Source organism: Pristis pectinata, chromosome 1 (genome assembly GCF_009764475.1).
Source record: "Pristis pectinata isolate sPriPec2 chromosome 1, sPriPec2.1.pri, whole genome shotgun sequence".
Lineage (NCBI taxonomy): Eukaryota > Metazoa > Chordata > Chondrichthyes > Rhinopristiformes > Pristidae > Pristis > Pristis pectinata.
The window spans coordinates 36,904,996-36,930,499 of NC_067405.1; the positions used below are offsets into that span (position 1 = coordinate 36,904,996).

General features: G+C 39.8%; 1 protein-coding gene across 1 annotated transcript in view; it reads left to right on the plus strand.

Annotated features, from left to right (window-relative positions):
- Positions 1 to 25,205, plus strand: part of LOC127568975 (potassium voltage-gated channel subfamily H member 7-like) — a 361,581-nt gene extending 336,376 nt beyond the window's left edge. The window contains exons 10-16 of the mRNA XM_052013243.1: positions 2,673 to 2,925; positions 10,291 to 10,488; positions 13,576 to 13,671; positions 14,701 to 14,964; positions 22,393 to 22,564; positions 23,228 to 23,411; positions 24,936 to 25,205. Of these exons, the coding sequence (XP_051869203.1) occupies positions 2,673 to 2,925; positions 10,291 to 10,488; positions 13,576 to 13,671; positions 14,701 to 14,964; positions 22,393 to 22,564; positions 23,228 to 23,411; positions 24,936 to 25,205 (1,437 nt within the window). The remainder of the gene's footprint in view (positions 1 to 2,672; positions 2,926 to 10,290; positions 10,489 to 13,575; positions 13,672 to 14,700; positions 14,965 to 22,392; positions 22,565 to 23,227; positions 23,412 to 24,935) is intronic.
- The last annotated feature ends 299 nt before the right edge of the window (positions 25,206 to 25,504 follow it).

Genomic DNA, 25,504 nt, shown 5'->3' on the forward strand with positions numbered 1-25,504 from the left:
CATTCACAGAAGGTTGCTGTGAGTTTGTGATGCATTTGTATTCAACTTAATAGACATTTTATTTTCATCTGCCACTCTCTCCTGTAATGCACAGAATAGAAAAATAGCTATTTGTTTCAGAATTCATCAAATATTATGCATTCTTAGTAAATAAACTGCATGGGAAACCTAACCTTCTATGTGACAAAGCATCATTATAAATAGCTAGAACCATTGATGTAGAAAGATATATTTTCTATGCCTGTGCTTAGAGCCAATCAAACACAAATATTCTGAGAGTGCAAATCTTGCCATTGCCTTTCATTTTCTATCCACCCAGAGAACTCACCCATTGCATTTAAATTTCAGTTTCTATTGCATGGGACTTTGCATTCAGCCTAAACTGCAAACACAATTTCAATGGAATTTGAATCACCAGTCAAGTTGGTCAGTTTGGACTATGTGCATATTTTAGGTAGACTGCAAATATGTAGGCAAAGTCATATCAGTCCCCAAGAAACAAAGAATTGAAATTAGTGTTGCCAAATAATCGACTAATGCCAGATGTTAATTATGCACTGTGATGTTGGCATTTAGCAATAGGATGAATACCCTCAACAGTGATAACTAAAGGGAGGAGGAGACGGTCTGTCTACATTGAAGAACTATCCACAACATGTCATTAGTCTCCTTCATGCACCCAAATGGATCAATATCTACAGAATTCTGTTTCAGCAAGGAAGTGGTGACCAAGATCTGTCACATTCTGCAGCCTCTACTGCAGCCATAGACCAAAGCAAGGATTCCTTTACTGATAGCTATAAAATTCAATTGTGCCCTTAATTTCTTCCAGGTCTTTCTAGGCTGATACTGGTAACATCAATAAAGTCACAACATGCGGAAAATGACGGAGGCTCTCTGGTCAAGGAGAGGCAAATTTATCAACTTCTCAGGAGGACAACAATGAGCAGTACCAATTTTATGGGCTTTTATTAGCAGCAGGGTGGAGTAGACTGTATTCACATCACCCTTGACTCCTCCGGAACCCAAAGGGTATCACCATCTCAAAGAAAAGCTTCTCAGCAACCATATACAAAGGATCTTAATTATTAGACACCTGGAGAGTTCACAAGGCTTCATCAGTCATGTTTCCTCTTTCAGTTCTATGCCAGACCACTGGGTCACTACTTGGATAAAAGCGACTGTACACCTACCTCCTGACTCCGGTGCTGGCACTGCCTGCCCCCCGCCACCCACCCCCCCCCCCCCCCCAGAGCAGATCGCTCTTTTACTATTGCCACCAATGAATGCTCAGTCAGTGGTTCCGTTGTCTGGGCCACCTGGAGGCAAACTGCATTACACATTGAAGAGTCTTCTGACTTGTGGTGGCTTGCTGCATCCTCCACCAACTGGGGTGATCGGGTGGGCTCGGCCCTTGCCAGCATCTGCGGAACAGGAGAAGAAGGGGAGAAAGGGAATAGGCAATGGTGGTGTGCTGTTCTGGCCCTGTAATATGGGAAGGATGGATTGTCCAGCAGCTTCAGTAAGGAGAAGGTGGCACTGAACGACTACTGCTCAGAAAAATAAGGCTGCAATTCTTCATGAAGGCAGTTCCAACTCCCACCTAGAAGATAATCATTAAATACTAGCCTTTCCAGTAGTGCCAACATTCCACAAGCAATCTGGAATAAAAAAACCTCATTCTAACATTGTTGCTGTTTTTTTTCTCTGTTGCTAATCACATGAGCATTTGTTTGACAAATAAAATAATACAGGACCAAATCAAATTAAGTTTCAAACCATATTTTGCCAACCAATGATTAAAATAATGTGTAAACATTACTTAACCATGTTTTCCAGCATGGCACAAGCCTATTAGTTATTAGACTTATACCTGTTGCTCCTGGTGAATTATTTCCACATGGTACAAAAATCTATTCAGAAATAAAGGGTGCACTTTTTGCCATCTGGTGGCTGAACAGCATTGCACAGCAGTTTTGTCTTTAAATATCTTTGGGTGTCAGCTGAACTATTAAATTGCAAAATAGGAGAACATATCGAAAGCTCTCCCATGTTGGATCTCCTTGAAATATATTTACAGTATTCAATACTATTGGAAATTAAACTTTATAAGTTATTGCACACACTCTGTTGATGAAAATTAGCACAGACTTTACCCTTACTTATGGGCTACATATACTTATCAGGAATTTCAAGCACATTTATTTCTTTTTAACACATCTCTAATGGTAATTTAGTTCATGATTTTAAAAAAAGTCAGCTCTCTATTAATATTTTTACAGACTCGGAATTATTTTTGAGATAGCTTAACTAGCTTATCAAGAAACACCATTTATATATTTAGTATGTTAAAAGATGGTGTAAAGGAACAGAAAGGAATCTGTTTACCTTACAGATGGTATACAGTTCGTAGTCTGAACAGTGCATGATTTCAGTACTGATATCTAGAATTTTGAAAATGAATTCATAAATTATTCACTATTCTTAATCTATATGAGGAATAAGGTACAGACATGGAGATCCCATCATCTGCACTGATACCTGTAGTATCTTAGAATTTTACAATGCTGAGGATGTAACCTCTATAATCATATATAAGGATACATTCCATTGACTAGAATTAAAGATTGCAATGCCCATTCATTATTACTAATTCTTAATTCTTCTGCTAGGTCCTAAAGGGATTTCCTGAATGTCTCCAGGCAGACATATGTCTTCACCTCAACCAGGCATTACTTCAGAACTGCAAGGCATTCAAAGGAGCCAGTAAAGGATGTCTCCGAGCTCTGGCCATGAAGTTTAAAACCACACATGCTCCACCTGGTGACACATTAGTTCACAGCGGTGATATCCTTACTGCACTCTACTTCATCTCTAGGGGTTCTATAGAAATTCTGAAGGAAAACATTGTAGTAGCAATCCTTGGTAAGTAAACAAGAAATATAAAGAATCAATAAGCATTTCTGAATTTACATACCTTCTTAGACATTGTTCATGAGCTTTCAAATAATGAATATGAATCAGCAATGCCAAAAGCATTACCATAAAATGACAAAAATATTTAGCATTTAGCTTAATTTTTCCCACAAATTTGCAATTTCTTTTGCAGATTAAGGAAGGAAGATATAAATTAAGTTGAAATGCTTTGTTTGTCTTAAGATAATTACCACTATTTTTAATCTGGGGTGAAATCGCCAGTGCTGGCAAGACTGGCATTCATTTCATATCCCCAATTGCCTTGAAAAGGTGGTGATGCAACTGACTGGAACTAATGAAGGGTCAATGCTTTGAAATTTTAAAGTTGTTGCTCTATATCACTACTGGCAAGGCCATTATTTCTAGTAAGTTCAGTTTTTATTTCAAATTTTCAACAATCACAATGTCTTCCTTATCATGATTACTTTTACTGATGCGTGATGCATTTAAAAATGAATTTATATTTATAAACTTTTCAAGTGGAACTGAACATCTAAAGGATTATTAGCCATGCCTCTGGACTTCTAGGCCAGTAATATAACCACTTCTGTTATTCCCCATCAATGAATTCTCATTGGACAGAAACCTCTATACATTGACTTTGTTTCCTTAGGATAGATAGAGGCACAGATTATTGCATAATATTAAACTTATACATGGGTTAGGAAGTTGTGGGCATGCTATGTTGGTGCCGGAAGTGTGGCGACACTTGTGGGCTGCCCCCCAGAACACTCTACGCAAAAGATGCATTTCACTGTGTGTTTCGATGTACATGTGACTAATAAAAATATCTTATCTTATCTTATCTTATACATTGACTGTGAAATGCTGCTCCATAGCACCTGTTCTTTGACCAATTCTTAGTTTCCTACATAATGCACACACAGAAACAAATTTGCATTGCAATTCAGATTGTCTGCCATTTTGGGAAGGGCAGTACTGTGTGAGCTACTCATGCACCTCCAATCATCTTGGACCACCTGACCAGTGCTTCTAGAACTCAGTCTGTCAGGCGTTTATGGCGGCTGATGTACAACAGCTTTCCTACATTCAAAAAAATCATGTGTAGCCATCTTCCACTTCTTGGAACTGGAGTGGAAGTAAGTCACCTGTGATGATAAGGGACTGCCTAAGAAGATGAAGAAGACAACACCAGAAATATGCAGAGTTATAAGACCATAATGTCACTCAGTGAACAACATTGATTTAATGCCAGCACTACTAAATTAGACAATTCAAATATCTGTTCAACTCACACCCAAAGCATACATTTAGCAATAAAAGATCCCACCCACCACTCAAGCCTTTATTATTTACAGAGGTTATCAATGACTTGCACATTATCTGCTGGCTTGTTGGAATAAATCAAGTCTTTTTCCAAACTTTGTGGCAGATTTGGTAGCACATATTGACCAGGGGACTCTTCTCTGAGAAGGTGCTGACAGAAATCACCACCATGTGCTGTCAAAATTGCCACTTCACTGCAGGCCCAAGATGTGTTGCCAAGAGCTGTAAATTAGATTAGATTAGTTTGTTGTCATATACACCAGGGTACAACGAAAGTCCTTGTTAGCATGAAGCTCACAGAGTAATCAGTACACATGGCAATAATAATGTTCTGGTGGATCTGAATTCTTTGAAAACATGCAACATTTGACAGTTTGCACATAATGAATGAGGGAGATCACTGAAGTTTCTACTTTAGGAGAGTAGAATTCATCTTTCTTCCTTGCCGGGGAGCAGCAGTCAGGGAAAACACATGGAATTACAGGGCTGCCAGGTTTCCCTGCACTGCACAGGAAAGTTGAGGAGTTCCACAAACACAAGGTTTTCAGTCTCTGATTGTGCAGTTGGTCTATAACCATAATCAGAACAGCTAGGGGGCCGATGCATATATCCAGATAGCAGTCATAATACCATCATTTTGTGCCAGCTCAGTGTCTACACCTTTTAGCCATCATATCAGAATAATTGGCATCTACTGAGAATCAAAGGCTATCCACTGACTACCTACCATTTGACTCACGGTCAAGAGCAGAATCTGCCTACACTGAGAGCTACACTGCCACCACAATGTGTCATTGGGAAGGTCATCAGCGTATTCAAACAATGCTTCTCTTGTCTGCATTGCTCTGGAGGTAACTTGTACAACACAGCAGAACAGGTCTACACCTGCCAATCACCTGCTAACCCAGCAAACACAAAGCTTCAACCTTGCCAACAGCTGTGGTCCACACCATATTTATATATCTAGCTAAACCAGAAACCATATGAATATCCATCTATTCACTTTCATGCTCATCTGTAGTGCCTGACTTGAATACCTTTGCCTGCCCCAATGTTCTATAGTTCTTTTTCAGTGGAGATAGAAAGGTACGGGAAAAGGCTGCCTGCCACATGCAGCAGGGAAGCCTGCAGACGGCATTGGGCATCAGCGCAGGCCTTAATTACCCAGCATGCATCAGCTTCCTGTGAAAGATAGCAGTCTGGACTGCCTGACTGACAGGCAAGGGGACTGTCAAGTGCCAGAGGTGACATCGTGAGTGCCTTCATTCTAAGGGAGGACAGTAGATTCATGCAGCTAGATCCACTGCCTCTACCCAAGGGCAATGCCTCAGTATTCCATGCTGGCAGACAGATTACTGAAGCACTGTGATACCCTCAAAGCCTCTTTGAACATTGACAGATGCAAGCTGTCAAAGGCTGTCAGAATGCTCTGGATGTGGGGTGTCAAGAGTTTGGAGTATGGAGCCCACTCTGTCTCAAAACAAGTTTCTGAAAGTGGTCATATTCAGGCTGTTGGCCAGATCCTGAACAATGCAGCCCAGCAGTCTCTGAATATTTCTGAATGTCAGAGACATTCACAAACATTTAAATTATGATATTTTTGACAGCCAGTTAAGTCTGGGCCATGACCTAGCCAGCTGTCAAAATATTTCTGCAGTCTGGGCTTGTTTAGGCACCATCACGTGATGCCGTTTATGTCCCACATATGAGGCATGACGTAGAAGTTTTGCTGACCAGGCTAATGCTGGTTTCATTAAGAAATTTGCTGCTTAAAGATCTGCTCAGTTGCAGTTCTAGGGTTAGGGGCATGGCAATGAGCATGTGGCTTACTGCTGCCAGGAATATCTGCGCCAGTGTGATTTTCTAAGTGCCCTTTTACCACATCTTACTAATAATAGATTTTTAAATGACCACAGGACAATTAATACAGAAAACAAAAATTGCCATGTGCTTCTTAGAGGTGTAATCAGTAAAAATGATATTACAGGAATCAGCCTATTTGTTGATATGACTTTTGTATAGCCGTTATTTTCTATTGTTAAAAAACAACAAATTAAATGAGAAATCATTTTATTTTGGTGAGTGGATATGGTGTGTGACTGCCATGCATTTCAAGTTTTCAATGTATTTTCTTGTTGACTTTATCTCTGTCCTGTACTTCTGTGTATTGGTTACAGATGTGCTTTGCTCTTATGTGCTCCCTCACCTGAAGGAGTTTCAGCAGTAGGTGAATCCTGAACCAACTGACAAGCTTCCTACAGCTCAAATGACCTGCTACATGCATTGACAATTATCACCTGAGCATCTGCATTAGGAGAAGCAGTGCTTTGTGTTGAACTTGCTGGAGGCTCATTGCTTTCCAAGGGAAATCCTCATAACTTAGCTATTGAGAAAGATTCTTTTTTTGACTGTGAGACTGTAACTATGCAATGATCTTCAAGCCTTTTTGTGTGGGGAAGCTCTTGGAAATATTGGGAGACTGCCTTATTTTTGAAAGGCAGTATCAGTTACCTAAAGAGACTAATGGTATTACAGGACCTAAAGATAAAGACAAAATAAGAAATGTATTAATATAGAAAAATTCAAATATCTCAGTATCTGATATACAGAAACCTGACTATCTCATTGACCTGGTGTGAACTTCTCACAGCCTAGAAATTGAAACCTAAACATTTTGTAATGAATAGCAACTAAATATTTCCTGTCAATGGATGAACATCACGACATCCATATCAGTAGATTTATAGAACCAAAGCTATATTGAGATTGGAAACCCTTCCTTTAATAGCTATCTGTACATTGTTTGCCTAAAAATGATTGAATAGGTTGATAACTGGCAAATTTGTCCAAAAATTGTTCGACAACTCATGTAATTGCTAAATGGAGTGTCTCTTAAAAATGTGCTTTGCACTTGTCAGCAAAGATGTATTGTAGCACTTTCTTGCAGTTTAACCTTCAGGCGCAGGTGCTGTATTATAAAATTAAAGCAACATTCATCAAACTGTGATATTACTTGCCTTTCCAGGTTATTGACAAATCCTTTGTATAATTAGGTTATTTTTCAATGTCTGGCTGATATTGAGCAGGTGTTCTAAGCTAAATCTTACAAAAACTGCTCATTTTTCACTGGATAAATGGTCTTCAGTGTAAATCTTGACATAATGGGGCTACTCAGTGGTAAATCCATTGTAAATCTTTGCTGCTCCTGGCTATTTTTTCCTAACAATTTCTGACTATCAAGAATACTCTTTTTCTGTAATAGCATATAATTTATTTTCATTTTCATGCCATTGAGACAACAAACCTAAATATTACATCAGTTATATCAAAATTCATTTATACTCAGCTTTCTCCAAGAAGTAGTTTGTGTTCATATTTTCCATTTGCTATTCAGAACCAGATGCTGGTAAAACAATTAGACATCTGAAATTCTTGGCCTCACTAATTTTCATGAAGATAGTGGTGGGATTATTACTGTAAGTGGCTATGGACTGTTTGGTGAAGTTCTGGCTGGTCCTGTCTCTCGGGAACTTCATTAACCCCAGATGGGGAAAAGATCACTTTTTGCTGTTAAATGCCAGTCACTGGCAGCTTGAGCACATCTACATACCATGAAACCTTTTCAGAAGGGATTGAATACTAGTTCAAGCCTAATATTAGTTTAATGAATATAAAGATTTAGGTGTTGAGGCAGGGGGAGCAGAGCTGCTCACAGATCCAATTCACTGGCTGAAACTGGGATCAGTTCCCTCTACCTGTCAGCAGTAGTCATTGCAAATTCAAATATGCCATTAAGCTAGAAGGGGTTCAGCAGAGATTTATAAAGGATGTTGCCAGGACTTGAGGGACTGAGTTATAGAGAGAGGTTGAGCAGGTTGGGACTTTATTCATTAGAATGTATGAGAATGAGGGGTGAGTTTATGGAGGTGCGTAAAATTATGAGGGGCATAGATTGGGTGAATGTGCCCAGTCTTTTTCCCAAGGTTGGGGAATCAAGGACTAGAGGGCATAGGTTTAAGGTGAGAGAGGATAGATTTAATAGGAACCTGAGGGGGATCTTTTTCACTCAGAGAGTTGTCAGTATATGGAATGAGCTGCCAGAAGAAGTGGTTGAGGCAGGTACATTAACAACATTTAAAAGGTACTTGGACACAAGTACATGGATAGGAAAGGTTTAGAGGGATATGGGCCAAACACGGGCAAAAGGGACTAGCTTAGATGGCAATCTTGGTCGGCATGGACCAGTTGGCCTAAGGGCCTGTTTCTGTGCTATATGACTCTATGACTCTAAATACCTGCTGCCCTTGATTTTGCTGCTGTGAAAGTTATATTTGCAACTCTGTATTATATTTTGGAAGAGGGAGCATTTGAAATAACCATTATTCTCCAAGGATTGCTGCATTTATATCTCTTGTCAAGAATAGACAGGTAGAGAAGCAGCCAGGACCTTAAAACTGAATCTCTTACACAAGGGGTCTGGGGAGTCCCTCATTTTATTACCCAGACACCATTACAGCACCTCCATCAGCCTGTGATAGTCAAAGCTTGGAAGGCATGTGCATTTATTGGCTTCATGAAAATGAGATGCCCTCTGCGGATTCCACAATCAGTGGAGAACTCAATCCTAAATGATGGAAGGTGGGACTAAGGTGGGCAAGTCTTTTTGGGCCAAGAAGCCTAATTCCACATTGTAAATTTTCTATGATTCTATGACAAACCAAACCTGTTCATTAGGGTGGCAGCCTTCAGATTTATCAGCCTTTAGGACATTGGTTTTTATCATCAGTGAAATTGAGCAGTAAATTGACTGAATAGATGAATGTAGAGAACATGGAAATGGAAATTAGTCCAGTTCCCCCAGTTTACCATTGCAAGCAGTGAAAGTGAAAATTATCCTTGAGAAGATTTGAAATTGGTTTTGTTTTTAATCTGCAATTATGCCAAAGTCTTGTCATGTTGCCATGGCACATAATAGATTCAAGTACAAGACTAAGAGTCTAAGCACATGCAGTTCCCTTTGGGTAAATCAAGATTTTCTTGATCAGTGTTCAGCAATTTTCTACTATTATTGTACATTGCAAAGCCAGAATATGAGTTGGAGGAATTGTGTTTATTGATTATTACTTCATAAATTGATTTTTTTTAAAGTTCAGCATGAATAGTTGCCTGTTAATTGTTGCATTCTCTAAAATCCTGTCTACTGCTGAATTGCTTTTCCATCAATCTTAAAAACAGATTAATTAGTAAAATTCTTTTTGAGTGTGTTTGTAGATGCATGGCTATATATAGTTGCCAATATATTGAGACCTCTGCAACTGCATTAATTAATATGTAAGAAATAATAATCTAAGTACCTGAAAATATTATCTTCTGCTTTTTCTATGAATCAATGTGATTTTAATGGAAATCTATTTACAACATGTCTAAAGAAGTAAAATAAATAACTCAAGTAAAATTTCTGTGGCACTCTGAATGCTGCAGAAATTTTTATTCAACGTCTTACTTGCCTTGTTGAAGTTCCCGCTCAGAAACAGAAATAACCAACCACTGCTCAGTAAAATTCAACACAGAACAAGTAATACATGTTATGTACTTATACACGAAAGGAAAATTAATTAGAATGTTAGAAATAGTGTGTGTATGTCAGAAATTTCAAAATGGATCCATATAAAAGCCCTGAAGAAAAGAATAAAGAATTCTTGGTGCTTTGTAGAAACACACTAATCAACTCTGGCATTCCACATGGTTTTAAGATAGAGAACAATTGCTCCAATGTTTTAGTGGTAGCCTTATTCTCAAGTAGCAACAATACCACTTCTTCGAAAAAGAACATGAGTACAATATCATGTATCAATAACAACATTGCCAGAAACTCCAGAATTTATTCATTGCCTTACATGTTTCAATCATTTATTTAAACATATGAAACATTTTTTTTAATTCTGATATTGGTGTCAAGAAGAAATACTGATTCAAGATTTATGTCCTAGAAATTTTGATTTTAAAGAAGCATTTGTTTCTCTCCAGGGAAAAATGACATCTTTGGTGAAATGATCCATCTTTATGCAAGGCCGGGGAAATCTAATGCTGATGTACGAGCACTGACGTATTGCGATTTGCATAAGATCCAAAGGGAAGACCTATTAGAAGTTTTGGATATGTATCCAGAATTTTCTGACTTCTTCTTAACAAATCTAGAACTCACGTTCAATCTACGAGATGAAGGTTCAAAGGTATCAACCTATACATTGAAGTTATTTCCTTCCAGAAAACTATAAGCAAAGGGAATTCAAATCAAAAAAGCTTAACACCTAAGGCTGAGTTGCACGGAATCACATCTTGGAGTTAATGTCACTGTACCTACAGATTGTGAAGTCTTGAATAGTTATTGTGCTGCTGAAAGGCAACAAACCTGTAAAGAACAATCAATAAATTACAGAAGTTCTTAATTACTTTACTGAAAAATACATTAAAAGTAAAATTTTATGAAGATACTTATTTGCGATATTACAGTACAGTTTTACCTGATACTGCAGATAAATTATGACCTGTGTCTTCAAATTGATTATCAAATCTGTAATTAACAACAAAAACCCTTTTTACTATGACCTTTTGAAATGTGCAATGTGAAATAAAATACAAATTCTGGGGGTGTGAGTATGGGATTTCATATTCTAAAAGTTTATCACCATGGTGTTGAACTACAGTGGTTAAGTCTTATCTCAGTCCACAATTGTATTAACATCAGTAAAGAACAGTAACCCTGCTTCTTGGGTAGCTGTAAAAATTCCATAGCCCTTTCTGAAGAAGAGCTGGTGAGTCCTCTTCAGTGTTCTGGCCAATATTTGACCTTCAGTCAAGATCACTGAAACAGATTATTTGAACCCTTATCTCCTTGCTAATTGTTTACATATTGACTTTCAATTTTTTTCCACTGTCACAGTTCAATAGTACTTATTTGATTGTCAAGTACTTTGGGACATTGTGAAAAGGCTAGGGAGGCCAGAACAAATGTAAACTCTTTCTTCTTTCTATCAAACTGTTCATTCTTTTTGACCTTTAATATAATCTCTTCTCAAGCTTTGTAGATCAGATCAGTTGTCATACTTACATCACTCAGAGAATGGTATCCAGTGACAAGAATTGCCTTGATCTTAGCATTTTGTTGAACAGACAACATTGTTATATAAAAGCTTGAGTGTGCTTGTAGGCCCAACAGAAACATTACAATAGACAAAGTCACAGTAATTAAAGTCAGGCAAGTCTAAATCATTAAACAGTGTTAATGACAGCTTAACAAGTAAACAGTATCAAATTCCTTCTAACTATTCAGCCAATATTCTTGATGATGCTTGTCAGGTTTGCCTAGAGTTACATTAAAAATCTAATATAACCCCATCAAACCAAACAGATCCTTAGGTGGGTATCCGCTCTGTCCTTCCCACCACGTACTGCTATTTCCTGCTAAGAATGTTCACAGGGTTTTGCCCAGATGTGGTCAGGTGTATGAGCTATCTCTGTTCACAGCATGTTCAGTTATATACTTCAGTCCCTAGGTATTTAAATTTCCAACCTAAATAGTAGATAAGTATTTGCATTATTGCTTCAGCATCATTAGACTGTATATTCAAGTCCAATTCTGGGCTGTCAAACATAGAATTTAGAAAAACCTATGGTGCAGTGCTGAGGGAGGCTATGATGTTGGAGGTGCCATCTTCAATGCTTCAGAAGGGACAATTGTCTCTGCCTCCCCTCTTGAATGGGTGTTAAAGATTGTTATTTTGAAGAATAACATGGTAATTCTTCCTGTGTCCTGCCCAATATTTATCCCACAATCAATACCAAAAGTAAATTATTCTCTCCAACTCGCATTACTGCTGGTGCTGTCTTCAGACAAGCTGCCATGTTTTCAACAAACAAGACTGCCTGCAATTCAAACATTCTACCTGGCTATGAAGTTCTTCTGGGAAGTCCAGAAACTCTGAAAGCAGTTGTATAAATAATTAATGCCTTAATTAAAGACTTTCTTCTATTTTCCCTTACACAGCCAGGTCAGACAATGCCCAAGCTCACCTTGCAATGTTCCCCCATCACTGTAAGTTCTCTGGCATAGGCAGAAATCACATTGAAACCCACCAGCATGAACCCAGGAAATTATTGGATACTTCAGTTACACCCTACAGAGGCTATTTTGCAATAGGGCCTGAGAGAAAGCACGGACCTGGACTTGGGGAGGAGGGGTGAAAGATTGCTGTGGAGAAGTGAGAATATACTAATTTGTTGCAAAATATACTTGTCTAGCAAAATGGGTCAGCAGAAACATCATCAGAAGCATTAAATAGTGATGATTTTGGTGCAAAATTCAGACAATTGGCATCTATCGTTTGGGTGATCAGTGTTATGCAATGCAATTTTGCAATATGGTGGTCATGAATGATAAGCAGGCAATGTCTGTAAGCCTTGTAATGTGCATCCATGCTTTGCAACAGTGCTCACCAAAGGTGTAATGCAACATTAGAATATTAGATAAGAATGCTAATTGATTGAAACTGTTTTTTAATGGTGACGTGGGTGTGGTAAATTGAGCCGAGAATTCCAGTTGATGCACCAAGGCACTTGAAGCTTCATTCACCTTTACTGCTTACCTTCACTGCTTATTTTTTCCATTCATGTGAAGTACATTAAACTTCTTGTGGTACTGCATCCCGGTCCTTGGGCCCTAACTCCTCCCAGTGATCTTGCGGGCTTTCTAGTCTCAGCTCCTCCTGAGTATATGCCTGGAAGTCCTGCTGTGTCACTGGGAATTCAGGGGATTTACCAAAGCCTCCAATGCAGCTTTTGAAAACTTTTGAGCCTGTTCTCTTTCATATCTTGCCATTCTTCCACACCAAGCAATTCAGATTAAATTGTAGAACAATTGCCAGCATCTGGAGCAACCACTCTGCATTTAGCTGAATCAGTTTTTCCAATATTATGAACCCATAAGGAAAACTTTAAATGAAATTGTGTTAAATGTAAAGTTGGCTAGAAATTCAGAGCTGGTTGGTACCAATGAGTGCACTACATTTTTGAATTCCCAAGCCCATATTGTTGACTGTTGCATAACCTTCTTATTGTAGTTTAAATAAACATTGGGAGAGTTATTTCACAAGAGAATGATCCAATAGTGCATGTTAAACCCAATCATCAAAGTTTCCTCTTGTGTGCTTCTTTCTGTTCTTGGGCAAGTGGCGAGTGAAATACTTTTTCCTCATTTACAATGAATGCCGTTGTCTGAAGTCATCTACTATTGTTCTTCTGTAATCTAGGCAGACATTCTACTCAGAGCAGGATCAAGCGATGGTTCAGATGAGGATGTTCCCAGACCTAGAAGAAGAAAACTCTCCTTCAAAAAGAGAACCAATGCAGGTAATTTAACTCTTGTGTTTCTTGTTAGTCCTAAACTCTGAATTTAGCAAAAATAGACAGATATTCCAATTTAAACATTTATTTTTGAGGCCAATCTTTTTGACTCTTTTGAAGCCTTAGCTCAAACTAATTTTTGGTTACAGGAAAAATTGCTTGTTTTGAATTAGAGTTCTGTTCTCATATTACAAATCACCTGATTTACAGAAATCTGACTTTATGCAAATTTTCCCATACATTCTTCAAGAATTTTTTAAGCCAGTAATAATATTAATAGCAACAATGTTTCATGGTGTTCATTAATGACTGGATACTGTATATATTCCATTAGTTTAATTATGGGTAGTGTTAGGGTGACTACGCAATGAAATGAAAGCATTATAGCCAGTGTACGTAGATCGATACAATATGGGTAGCTATAGAAAACGGACCTTTCTAACTTACGGAGAAATTTGTTTATGGACAATTCCTAGGAACAGAACCCTTAGGTAACCAGGGAATTGCCTGTAATGTATCCAAACTAAAATTCTACAATTGGACTGTATGATTGTATTGAAATTATAGTGTGGAATTTAAATGTTGTAGATTTAATTTTGGCTAAGTTTGAAACATTGATGATTAGTTACTGAGTTACTTATTAACTCTAGATGGGATGGGAGGATTGTCCCATGAGGAGAAACTGGACCTGAACTTTCTACAGCTAAGAAGAATGAGAGGTGATCTCAATGAAACATTCAAAATTATTGTGGGGTTTGACAAGGTAGATGCAAGGATGATATTTTTCCTGGATGTGGTGTCTAGTGCCCAGAATTTCAGTGTCAAAAAAAGGTCTGCCATTTGAGATGGAGATGAATGGCAGAGTAAGTGTGAGGGGCTGAATAGCTTCTATTTCATGTGTTTTTATATCCTTTCCTATGCAAACTAATGGAGATCACTAGGAAAGTTAATAATCAATAGCTAGCCTATTGTCTAGGCTTTGGGTTTCTTAAAATAACAATTGCTGACTTTGTTTGGTAATATTTGTTATCATAGATGATGATGAAGATGAATATAGGAAACAGGGAGCATCCCAAGACATCCCAAGATGTAACCAGCAACATTACTATAAAAAAAGGGATTCGGAAGAAAAGCAGAGTGCTTCATCTTCGTTATCTACCTCTGTGGATGAGGAGAAAAAACCATTATGTTCTGGCATACTGGACTATCCTGCAGAGATAGAAGTGAACTGCAGACTGGGCTTTGCAGAAGGATCTGAAATTCAAAACAGAAAAGTTGAAAGAAGAACTAAGATGTCAGGTGAGGTACCAGAACAAAATCTAGCAAAGTAAACACATTAAGTATGGTAGATCACATTTGATTGCATAATACTGATACGAGAAATGTTAAGTATGCGAGTGAAAAACTCACCGAGGAATAAACAGCCGGTGTAAGGAAAATAATTAGTAGAAGGTAAAGCTATTTAAATCTCCTGAACTCAGCAACACTTGAGTTTTAAATAGCTCTGAGCTGGGTTCCGTTATTTACGATCCAGATACACCAGTTTTTATGCAGTAAATAATCTAAAGTTGCAGCCAGAGTGAATTGGATGGTGGAAACTGGGAATTTCATGCTCCCATGCCAGAAAACAGTGCAGTGTCATTTGCCTGGCATTGTCTGGAAGCAAAAGCTACACTTGGCAAAAAGTGTGGGATCTTCTGAGCTGCAGCCAAAGTTCTATCAGCGGACACAGAGCCTTGGTGGAAGTTAGAACAAGATCAGACCAACCACAATTCAAGTTATAAAATGGCTATAGATAAGGATAAGCATTAAATTGGAGCAGGGCAAATTACAAGAGCATTAGGCAGGATCTAGGGAGAGTTAATTTGGAACAGCGGTTTTTGGGCAAGTCCACATCTGACATGTGGAGAGTGTTTAAAGACTAACTGTACAGGACAGATATGTTCCATCAAGAAGGAAGGACAAGCCTAGGGAACCTTGGAAATCGAGAGAGGTGGTGAATTTAGTCAAGAAGAAAAAGGAAGCGTACGTAAGGTTTAGGATGCTAAAATCAAATAGAGGATTATGAAGAAACTAGAAAAGAACTCAAGAGGGGAATTAGGAGAGCCAGAAGAGGCCATGAAAAGTCCATAATGCATTCTGCTCAGGCAAAGTTAAAGGCAGAGGGGTCTGCTTCTTAATCAATAACTTATGATGCTCGGACATGACAGTCCTGGCGAGCTCCTGCTCACCCAGCCTGGAGTATCTAATGGTGAAGTGTCGACCATTCTATCTGCCAAGGGAGTTCACTTCAGCTATCCTGATGGCAGTCTACATCCCACCACAGACGGACATGAAGCCTGCACTCAATGAGCTATACTCCGTGGTCAACAAACTTGAGACAGGATACCCTGAGGCGCTCTTCATCATTGTAGGGGACTTCAATCAGGCCAACCTCAAGAATGTGTTACCAAAATACTGTCAGCATATCTCCTGCTCCACCAGGGGTGCCAACACCCTTGATCACTGCTATACAATCATCAAAGATGCCCTTCGAGCCACCCCTTGTCTTCACTTTAGGAAATCAGACCACCAGGCTGTTCTCCTCCTCCCTGCATACAAACAGAAACTGAAACGGGAGGATCCGGTACGGAGAGTCATGCAGTGCTGGTCCGAGGAAACAGATGAGCTCCTACTTGACTGCTTTGAGACAGTGGACTGGTCCATGTTCAAAGACTCAGCTGCCAGCCTTGATGAGTATGTCACCACCATCACAGACTTTATCAGCAAGTGTGTGGAGGACTGTGTACCAAAGAAGACAATACAGGTGTTCCCAAACAGGAAACCATGGAGGAACCAGGACATCCACTCCCTACTGAAGGAGAGGACTGCTGCACACAAATCTGGTGATCCTGAGCTGTAAAAGAAATCGAGGTATGACCTTCAGAAAGCTATCAGGGATGCTAAGAGGCAATACCGACTCAAAATAGAGTCTCTGACCAGCCGCCAGTTATGGCAGGGCTTACACGCCATAACAGGCTACAAGACGAAGTCGGGCTGCATAGCTAACAACAGCGCATCCCTTCCGGATGAACATAACGCACTCTGTGCACATTTTGAACAGAAGGGAAGTGGATTGTCACCATCCACCCTGACAGCCACCAATGAAGCTGAACCTGTGATCACAGTGGAGGATGTAAGATCAGTCTTCTGGAGAGTGAACACGAGGAAAGCACCTGGCCCAGATGGTGTCCCGGGCCACGTGCTCAGATCGTGCTGATCAGCTGGCAGAAGTATTTGCGGACATATTTAACCTCTCCCTGCTTCAAGCTCAGGTTCCCACCTGTTTTAAGAAGACACCATCATCCCGGGTACCGAAGTAAAGCAAGGTAACATGCCTCAATGACTACCGACCAGTGGCTCTGACATCCACCACCATGAAGTGCTTTGAGAGTTTGGTCATGGCACGCATCAACTCTAGCGTACCAGACAACCTGGACCCACTGCAATTCGCCTATTGCCGAAACAGGTCTACAGTGGATGCCATCTCCCTGGCCCTACACTCAGCTCTGGAGCATCTGGACAGTAAAGACACCTACGTTAGACTATTGTTTATTGACTACAGCTCCGCCTTCGATACAATAATCCCAAGCAAGCTTGTCACCAAACTCCGAGACCTAGGACTCAACACCTCCCTCTGTAACTGGATCCTTGACTTTCTAACAAACAGACCGCAATCAGTGAGGATAGGCAGTAATACCTCCGGCACAATTATTCTCAACACTGGTGCCCCACAAGGCTGCGTCCTCAGCCCCCTACTCTACTCCCTATACACTCATGACTGTGTGGCCAGATTCTGCTCTAACTTCATCTACAGATGATTTACAGATGATACCACCGTTGTAGGCCGTATCTCAAACAGCGATGAGTCGGAGTACAGGAAGGAGATAGAGAGCTTAGTGACATGGTGTCATGACAACAACCTTGCCCTCAATGTCAACAAAATAAAAGAGCTGGTCATTGACTTCAGGAAAGGGGGCGGTGTACATGCACCTGTCTACATCAATGGTGCTGAGGTCAAGAGGGTTGAGAGCTTCAAGTTCCTGGGAGTGAACATCACCGACAGCCTGTGTTGGTCAAATCATGTAGAAGCCACGGCCAAGAAGGCTCACCAGTGCCTCTACTTCCTCAGAAAGCTAAAGAAATTTGGTTTGTCCCCTTTGACTCTCACCAACTTTTACCGATGCACCATAGAAAGCATCCTATCTGGTTGTATCACGGCTTGGTACGGCAACTGCTCTGCCCAGGACCGCAAGAAACTGCAGAGAGTTGTGGACACAGCCCAGTGCATTACGGATACCAGACTCCCCTCCTTGGACTCTGTCTTTACCTCTCATTGTCTTGGTGAAGCAGCCAGCATAATCAAAGACCCCACCCACCCGGGACATTCTCCCTTCTCTCCTCTTCCATCGGGTAGAAGATACAGGAGCCTGAGGGCACGTACCACCAGACTTAGGGACAGCTTCTACCCCACTGTGATAAGACTATTGAACGGTTCCCTTATACAATGAGATAGACTATGACCTTATGATCTACCTTGTTGTGACCTCGCACCTGATTGCACTGCACTTTCTCTGTAGCTGTGACACTTTACTCTGTACTGTTATTGTTTTTACCTGTACTACATCAATGCACTACGTAACTGCACTGTGTAATGAATTGACCTGTATGATTGGTTTGTAAGACAAGCTTTTTACTGTACCTCGGTACAAGTGACAATAATAAACCAATACTAATACCATTATAGGAAGGATGTGGAGGCTTTGGAGAGGGTGCAGAAGTGGTTTACCAGGATATTGCCTGGATTAGAGGGCAAGTGCTATGAGGAGTAGTTGGACAAACTTAGGTTGTTTTCTCTGGAGCAGCAGAGGCTGAAGGAAGACCTGACAGAAGTTTATAAGATTGTGAGAGGCATAGATTGACAGCTGATATCTTTCTCCCTGGGTCGAAATGTCTGATACCAGAGGGCATGCATTTAAGGTGACAGGGGGTAAGTTCAAAGGAGATGTGCAGGGCAAGTTTTTGTTTTACACAGAGAGTGGTGGGTGCCTGGAATGCACTGCCAGGGGTGGTAGTGAAGGCAAATACAATAGAGGCGCTTAAGAGGCTCTTAGATAGGCACATGGATGTGCAGAGAATGGAGGGATATGAACATTGTGTAGGCAGAAGGGATTAGTTTAGTTAGGCATTTAATTAGTTTGGCACAACATTGTGAGCCAAAGGGCCTGTTCCTGTGCTGTACAGTTCTATGTTCCAACCGCATGGCAGCCCAATTAGTTCCTCATGTTTAAAATGGCATTGACCATTGGCTCATACAGAACAACCTCGCTCCCAAGCTACCTTCCAGTTTAAGAACAGCTGCATAAGGGACAATGGGAAACATACATCTTTAAGGTTATTAACGGCAAATTAGCAGAAAATATCAGAGCACCATCAACACATTGCACTTGAAAAAGTACTTTTGATATGAACTTCTACAAATGCAGATGCATGATTGAGCAAAAAAAAAATTGTTGGAAGAACTGAGTGGATCAAGCAGCATCCATGGAGATAAAGAGATAATCGACGTTTCAGGTTGATACCCTGCATCACGGTGAGGGAGATAGGAAAGGTGAAACTACCCCTCCCCCACCTGGTTCCATCTGCCCTTATCCCTTCCTTATCTGGTTTCACCTATCATCTACCAGCCGCTGACCCACCTCTCCCCCTCACTTCTATATGCTGGCTATCTTCTCTCTACACTCTTAGTCCTGGTATAAGGTCTCAATGTGAAACATTGACCGTCCCTTTCCCCCCGCAGATGCTGGTTGACCCACTGAGTTCCTCCAGCAGTTTATGTTTTGCTCCAGATTCTGGCATCTGCAGTCTCTTGCATCTCCAGATATATGATTGGCATTAGAGTCATAGATTCATGGAACTATACAGCATGGAAACAGGCACTTTGTCCACACTGACCAAGATGCCTATCTGAGCTCGTCCCATTTGCCTGCATTTGTCTCTCTATCCCTCTAAACCTTTTTTATCCATGTACCTGTCCAGATGTCTTTTCAGTGCTGTGATTATGCCCACCTCTATCATTTCCTCTGGCTGCTCATTCCACGTATCCACCACCCTCTGGGAAAACTAGTCTTTAAATCTTTTCCCTCTCACCTTCAAGCTATTCCCTCTAGTTTTAGACTCCCTACACATATACAGTATATAAGGTCACCCCTCAACCTCTTATGCTCCAGGGTAAAACGTCCCAGCCTATCCAGTCTCTTCTTATAACTGAAGCCCTCCAGTCTTGATAAGATCCTTGTGAATCTTTTGTGCACCCTTTCCAGCTTAATGACATCCTTCCTATAGCTAGGTGACAAAAACTGCACACAATATTCCCAAGGGCATTCTCACCAACATCCGGTACAGTTGTAACATTACATCCCAACTCTTGTAGTCAATGATCTGACCAATGAAGACAATGCTGCCAAATGCCTTCTTCACCACCATCTACCTGTCTCATCACTTTCAGGGAACTATGTACTTGTACCCCTAGGCTTCTCTGTTCTACTCTCTGGGGCCCTGACATTTATTATGTAAGTCGTGCCCTGGTTTAACTTACCAAAATGCAACACTTCACACTTGTCTGAGTTAAATTCCATCTGCCATTCCTTGAGTCACTTCCCAGTTAATCCAGATCCTGTTGTAATCTTAAATAACATTCTTCACTGTCCACCATACCACTAATTTTGGTGTCATCTGCAGACTTACTAACCATGCCAACTACAGTCTCTTCCAAATCATTAATATAGATGATGAACAACAGTGGATCCATCACCAATCCCTGCAGCACACTGCTAGTCACAGGCCTCCAATCTGAAAAACAACCCTCTACTACCACACTCTGCCTCCTACCACCAAGCCAATTTTGTATCCAGTTGGCTAGCTCACCCTTGATTCTATGTGATCTAACTTTCCAGACCAGCCTATCATGCAGAACATAATGTGTCTTCATCATTCCCCTTGGTCACCTCTTCAAAAAACTCAATCAAATTCGTGAGACAAGATTTCCCACATACAAAGGCATGCTGACTATCTGACCAGTCCTTGACTTTCCAAATGAAGATCTTTGTGACATTTTCTGATTATTTTATTGCTGTATTTGTTATAATCTGTATTGTATTGTCTCTATATACCACTTTCTCAGTCTGAAAAGAACAAAATTAAAAATAATAATGTAATAAAATCCATGTATAACATATAGAATATGCAGACTAATCTTTTACTGTGGTACAACATTATTGCCTTGAAGTCCTATAGAATCAGAGAAGTGCCCCGAGGATCATGTCTTGGCCCTCAGTTATTTACAATTTATATTAATGACCTAGAGGAGGTGGCAGAGTGCAAGGTGTCCAAGTTTGCCATTGACACAAAGGCCTTTGGGACTCTGCAACTTAATATAAGTCGGACTAAAGAACAGGCAAAAACTTGGCAAATGGAGTTTAATGTGGAAACATGCGAGGTTATGCATTTCATTAAGAAGAATCTAAAGGCAATTATCTAAATGGAGAAAGATTGCAGATGAGTGTAGTACAGAAAGATCTAGGTGTTCTTGTGCTCGAATTGCAAAAAATTAGCAGAAATGTCCAGCATGTGGTTAGGAAGGCAAATGGCATATTGGCCTTTATTGTAAGAGGGATGGTGTTTAGAAATAGGCAAGTTTTGTTGCAATTGTGGAGGGTACTTGATGAGGCCACACCTGGAGTACAGTGCACTTATTTTAAAATGGAGGCAATTCAAAAGAGAAGCACAGAACTAATTTTTGGGATGAGAGGGTTGTCCTATAATGAGTGGCTAAAGAAATTAGATCTATGTTCTTTGGCACTTAGTAGAATAGAAGATTCTAAGGCATATCAGGGTAGATGACAAAATGATTCCAGTACTGACAGATTTTTGAATAAGGACACATCGTTACAAGATTAGGGGGTAGGCATTTAAAACAGAGTTAGGTCGGTGCTTCTTTTTGCAGAGGGTAGTGAACCTCAGGAATTCTCTACCTCAAAGGGTTGTGGAGGCTAGATCATTGGGAGTATTTAAAGAGGAAGCAGGTAATTTTTTTTAAAGGTCAGGGAATTGAGGGCATTGAGGAAGTGGCACAGAAGAGGAATTGAAACCTGGGACAGATCAGCCATGATCATATCGAATGGTGGGCTGGCTTGAGGGGACAAAAGGCCTATTCTTATTTTCTTATATTCTATCTTAGAGCTACAAGGAATATGCCTCAAAACAGACAATTAGAAATAAGTACTTAGATTGGCTCAATTTACATTTAACCAATCATGTATTTCAGCGTATCAAAACATCAAATAACATCCCAGCATTGAAATATATGTGAAGAGCTTCAGCATAGCTCTTTTTTTACTCCTATATGATTTGCTTTTTCTTTTTACTTACTTTGCTAGCATAATCCTGTTCATAACAATAAGTCATGCTATAACTGGTTGATTTAGATGTGTAATTTTGTACTTTGGTATGCTTTTAGTAGCCGACAATATTTGTCAGTCGTAGATATTCTAATAACAATATTATTAATGATGGCAATATTTTCAACTTTTACATTGCCAAGTTTGCTTTGTCAAGAGGGATTCTCTAAAGGTAAGAAGCCAAATGTTGAAAATGCTTTTCATTTTTTTGCTTTATGGATTTTGCCAGATGCCAGTGAGAGACTAAAATATTGGGAAAGTGGAAAACCAGCAGAATACCCTGATATGTCTACTCAGTCAGCATCTTCTCATGCGGCCCGGGGTATCTCAGAGTCAGGAAGCGATATAACCTATGGGGAGGTTGAGCACAGACTAGATTTACTTCAGGAACACCTCAGCAGGTAATGAATCCTTCCCAATCTGTCAACACCAATAAAAACTTTTCCTGGTTCTTATGAAAGGTGATTGACCTGAAACATTAACTCTGTTTCTATTGCCACAGATACTGCCTGGCCTGCTGAGTACTTCCAGCATTTTCTGTTTTTATTTTGTATTTCCAGTGTCTGCAGTTTTTTTAAAAAATAAGATTTATGCTTAATTTGGATAGAAGGAAGGAAAAGGATTTAAAGAGATGTGGCAACAGGTGATGAATATGATTAGGACAATTCAGAACAGGCTAGTTGGCTACATTGCCTGTTTCCATATTATGTCTATGCACATTCTAAAATCTCATAACAGGGCTATATGATGCAGACTACTGTGACAAATATAGCCCTGTTACCAGCTCTTAGAAAGTGCATAATGTATCATCCAGAACAAAATTACTTTGTTTTTTTTAAAAAGAGACAGCTGCTTTGATGATCATCAGTTTATCATTTCTGACGATCATATACATCTTTAATACTATTTCATAGAGTATTTTCCAGATGTAACAATTCAACCCTTTATCATAATTAAAGCCTACATCTTTAAGTAAAATTAAGTGAATGTAGTTTGTCATAAATATGCATATGAGATTTTAAAAGAATGTTGGAATAAAATATGCAATACTCTTTATTTTCTAGACTGGAAACACAAATGTCTACTGATATTCATGCCATCTTGCAGTTACTGCAACGACAATCCATGTCAGGACCACCTGCATATAGCATGGTAACAGCCACAAGAGACTATCAAAGACCATCATCAAGAGTGATACATACAGTCCAACCTGTGACCACAAACCACAGTTTTCCAACAACTCCACAGGTAAACATCCATTATTGGATGTCATAATTTAATACTCCCTAATGTCAGTAACAGGAGCCATGCCAGAAGGATGGTGTCCCAGCTAACTTGGGGGATAGTTTTATTACCACACCATCTACACTGAAAAAGAGGATGCTGCGAAACATTTTTTAAAATAATTCCATCTGTTATGCTCCTGACATGATTTTTTGAATTTCATATGCCAGTTGAGGAAGAGTTTAGAAGGATGGTGGATGAGGGCAAGGGGATGGGTGGGGAAAAAGTTCATCTGAGCACTTGGTTAGGTAGTGGAACAGAGGTATCAGGTGAGCATCAAACCTTTGCATGAGGCCCTGAGCTATTTTGAATGATTCATAAGAGCATAAGAAGTAAAGAAGTAGGCCAAACAGCCTCTCATGCCTGTTATGCCATTGAATCAGAACTGATCTGATCTTGGCCTCAGCTCCATTATCCTGCCTGTTCTCCATAAAGCATTACTGGCCTATAGACTAAAGGTCTGTCCATCCCAACCTGAAATATAATGATTCAGCCTCTGTGACTCTCTGGTGTGGAGAATTTCAAAGACTGACAACCCTCTCAGGGAAGAAATTCTCCCTGATCACCATCTTAAATGGATAGCCCTTATTCTGAAGCTATGCCCCTTAGTTCTAGACATGCCTATGAGGGAAATATCCTCTCAACACTTACCTCATCAAGCTCCCTCATAATTTTATGTGTTTTAATGGAAGTTGACTCCTATTCTCTTAAACTCCAATGGCCATGGGCCCAACCTGCTCAATAATTTCCTGATGGACATTCTCTGATCTGCTTCCAGTATAATAAGTATATATTTTTAAAAATCAATGGTTTGGCTGCTTTGAGTGGAAGATTTCCTTAAATGAGAAAGCCAAAACTGTATATAGTACTCCATTCATGATTTCATCATCACTCAGACCATCATACAAGACATTTTATAGACTTTGCAATCAGGCCAGCAGCACTCTTTGATTCCATTTAAACAATATTCAGTTTTTCTATTTTTCCAATCAAAGTAGATAACCTCACATTTTCCTTTGTGTTATACTCCATCTGCCAAATTTTTGACCATTTGCTTACCTATATCCCTTTCCATTCTCCTCATAACTTGATTTCCCAGCATTTTCTGCATTGTCAGTAAGATTGGCAACAATCATCTCAGTCCCTTGATCTAGGTTATTAATACAGACTATAAATGGCTCGGACACCAGCACTAGAGCCTGTGTCAGCCCACTGGTTATCAAAAACAATCTAAACTGGCTAATGATAGAATCACCTGCAGATGAAGAAAAGCAAGTTTTGTAGGTTCTCACCTGCCCTCAAGTGAGGCTCAGGACAGAGGTTTCCACAGGATGTTGTTGGTATGACAGGCTGAAATCTATTGCAGAAGTCAAACTTGCAAAGAAGAATGCTGTCAGGCTAACAGAAGTGCTGAACCCTCACTCATAGAAGAATTGTAGGATCATTTATTGTGATATTCCAACTGCAGGTTTTAATTCTTTCTTTCAGAGTCCAGAATTTTCAGAGTTTGAAAAATCCAAACTGAAATCCAAAGAGTCATTGTCCAGTGGTGTCCATCTCAACACAATATCAGAAGACAACTTTGCCACATTTTTGGACCAAGAACAAGAACAAAAATTACAGTCCCAACAACAACAACAGTCGCAATCCTCTCTGCATCCAATTCGACACCCTTCCTTACCAGACTCCTCAATAAGCACCATGGGACTGCTGGGCCTTCACAGGCATCTGTCAGATCCTGGTCTTCCAGGCAAATAGCCAATTAGTACTCTGCATTTCAATAGTTTTGCTGCTTTGAGTGGCTGTTTTCCTATTTATGAATAGCATCCTCCATGTATGACTCAGGGGTCTACAATGATACTGTCATATGCAAAAGCACTGTAGATTCATATCAGCTCTGAGCTCACAATGTTAAAGTTCCTCTTTGATGATGACCTGAAGCTTCAATAAGAATACATTTAAAATATCGCACTGCCAGTAATCAAAGGCACCTTAAATAATAACAAGCCTGAAATGCATGCCATTACATTGGTTTCTGTGTTGCATGAAGTTAGTTT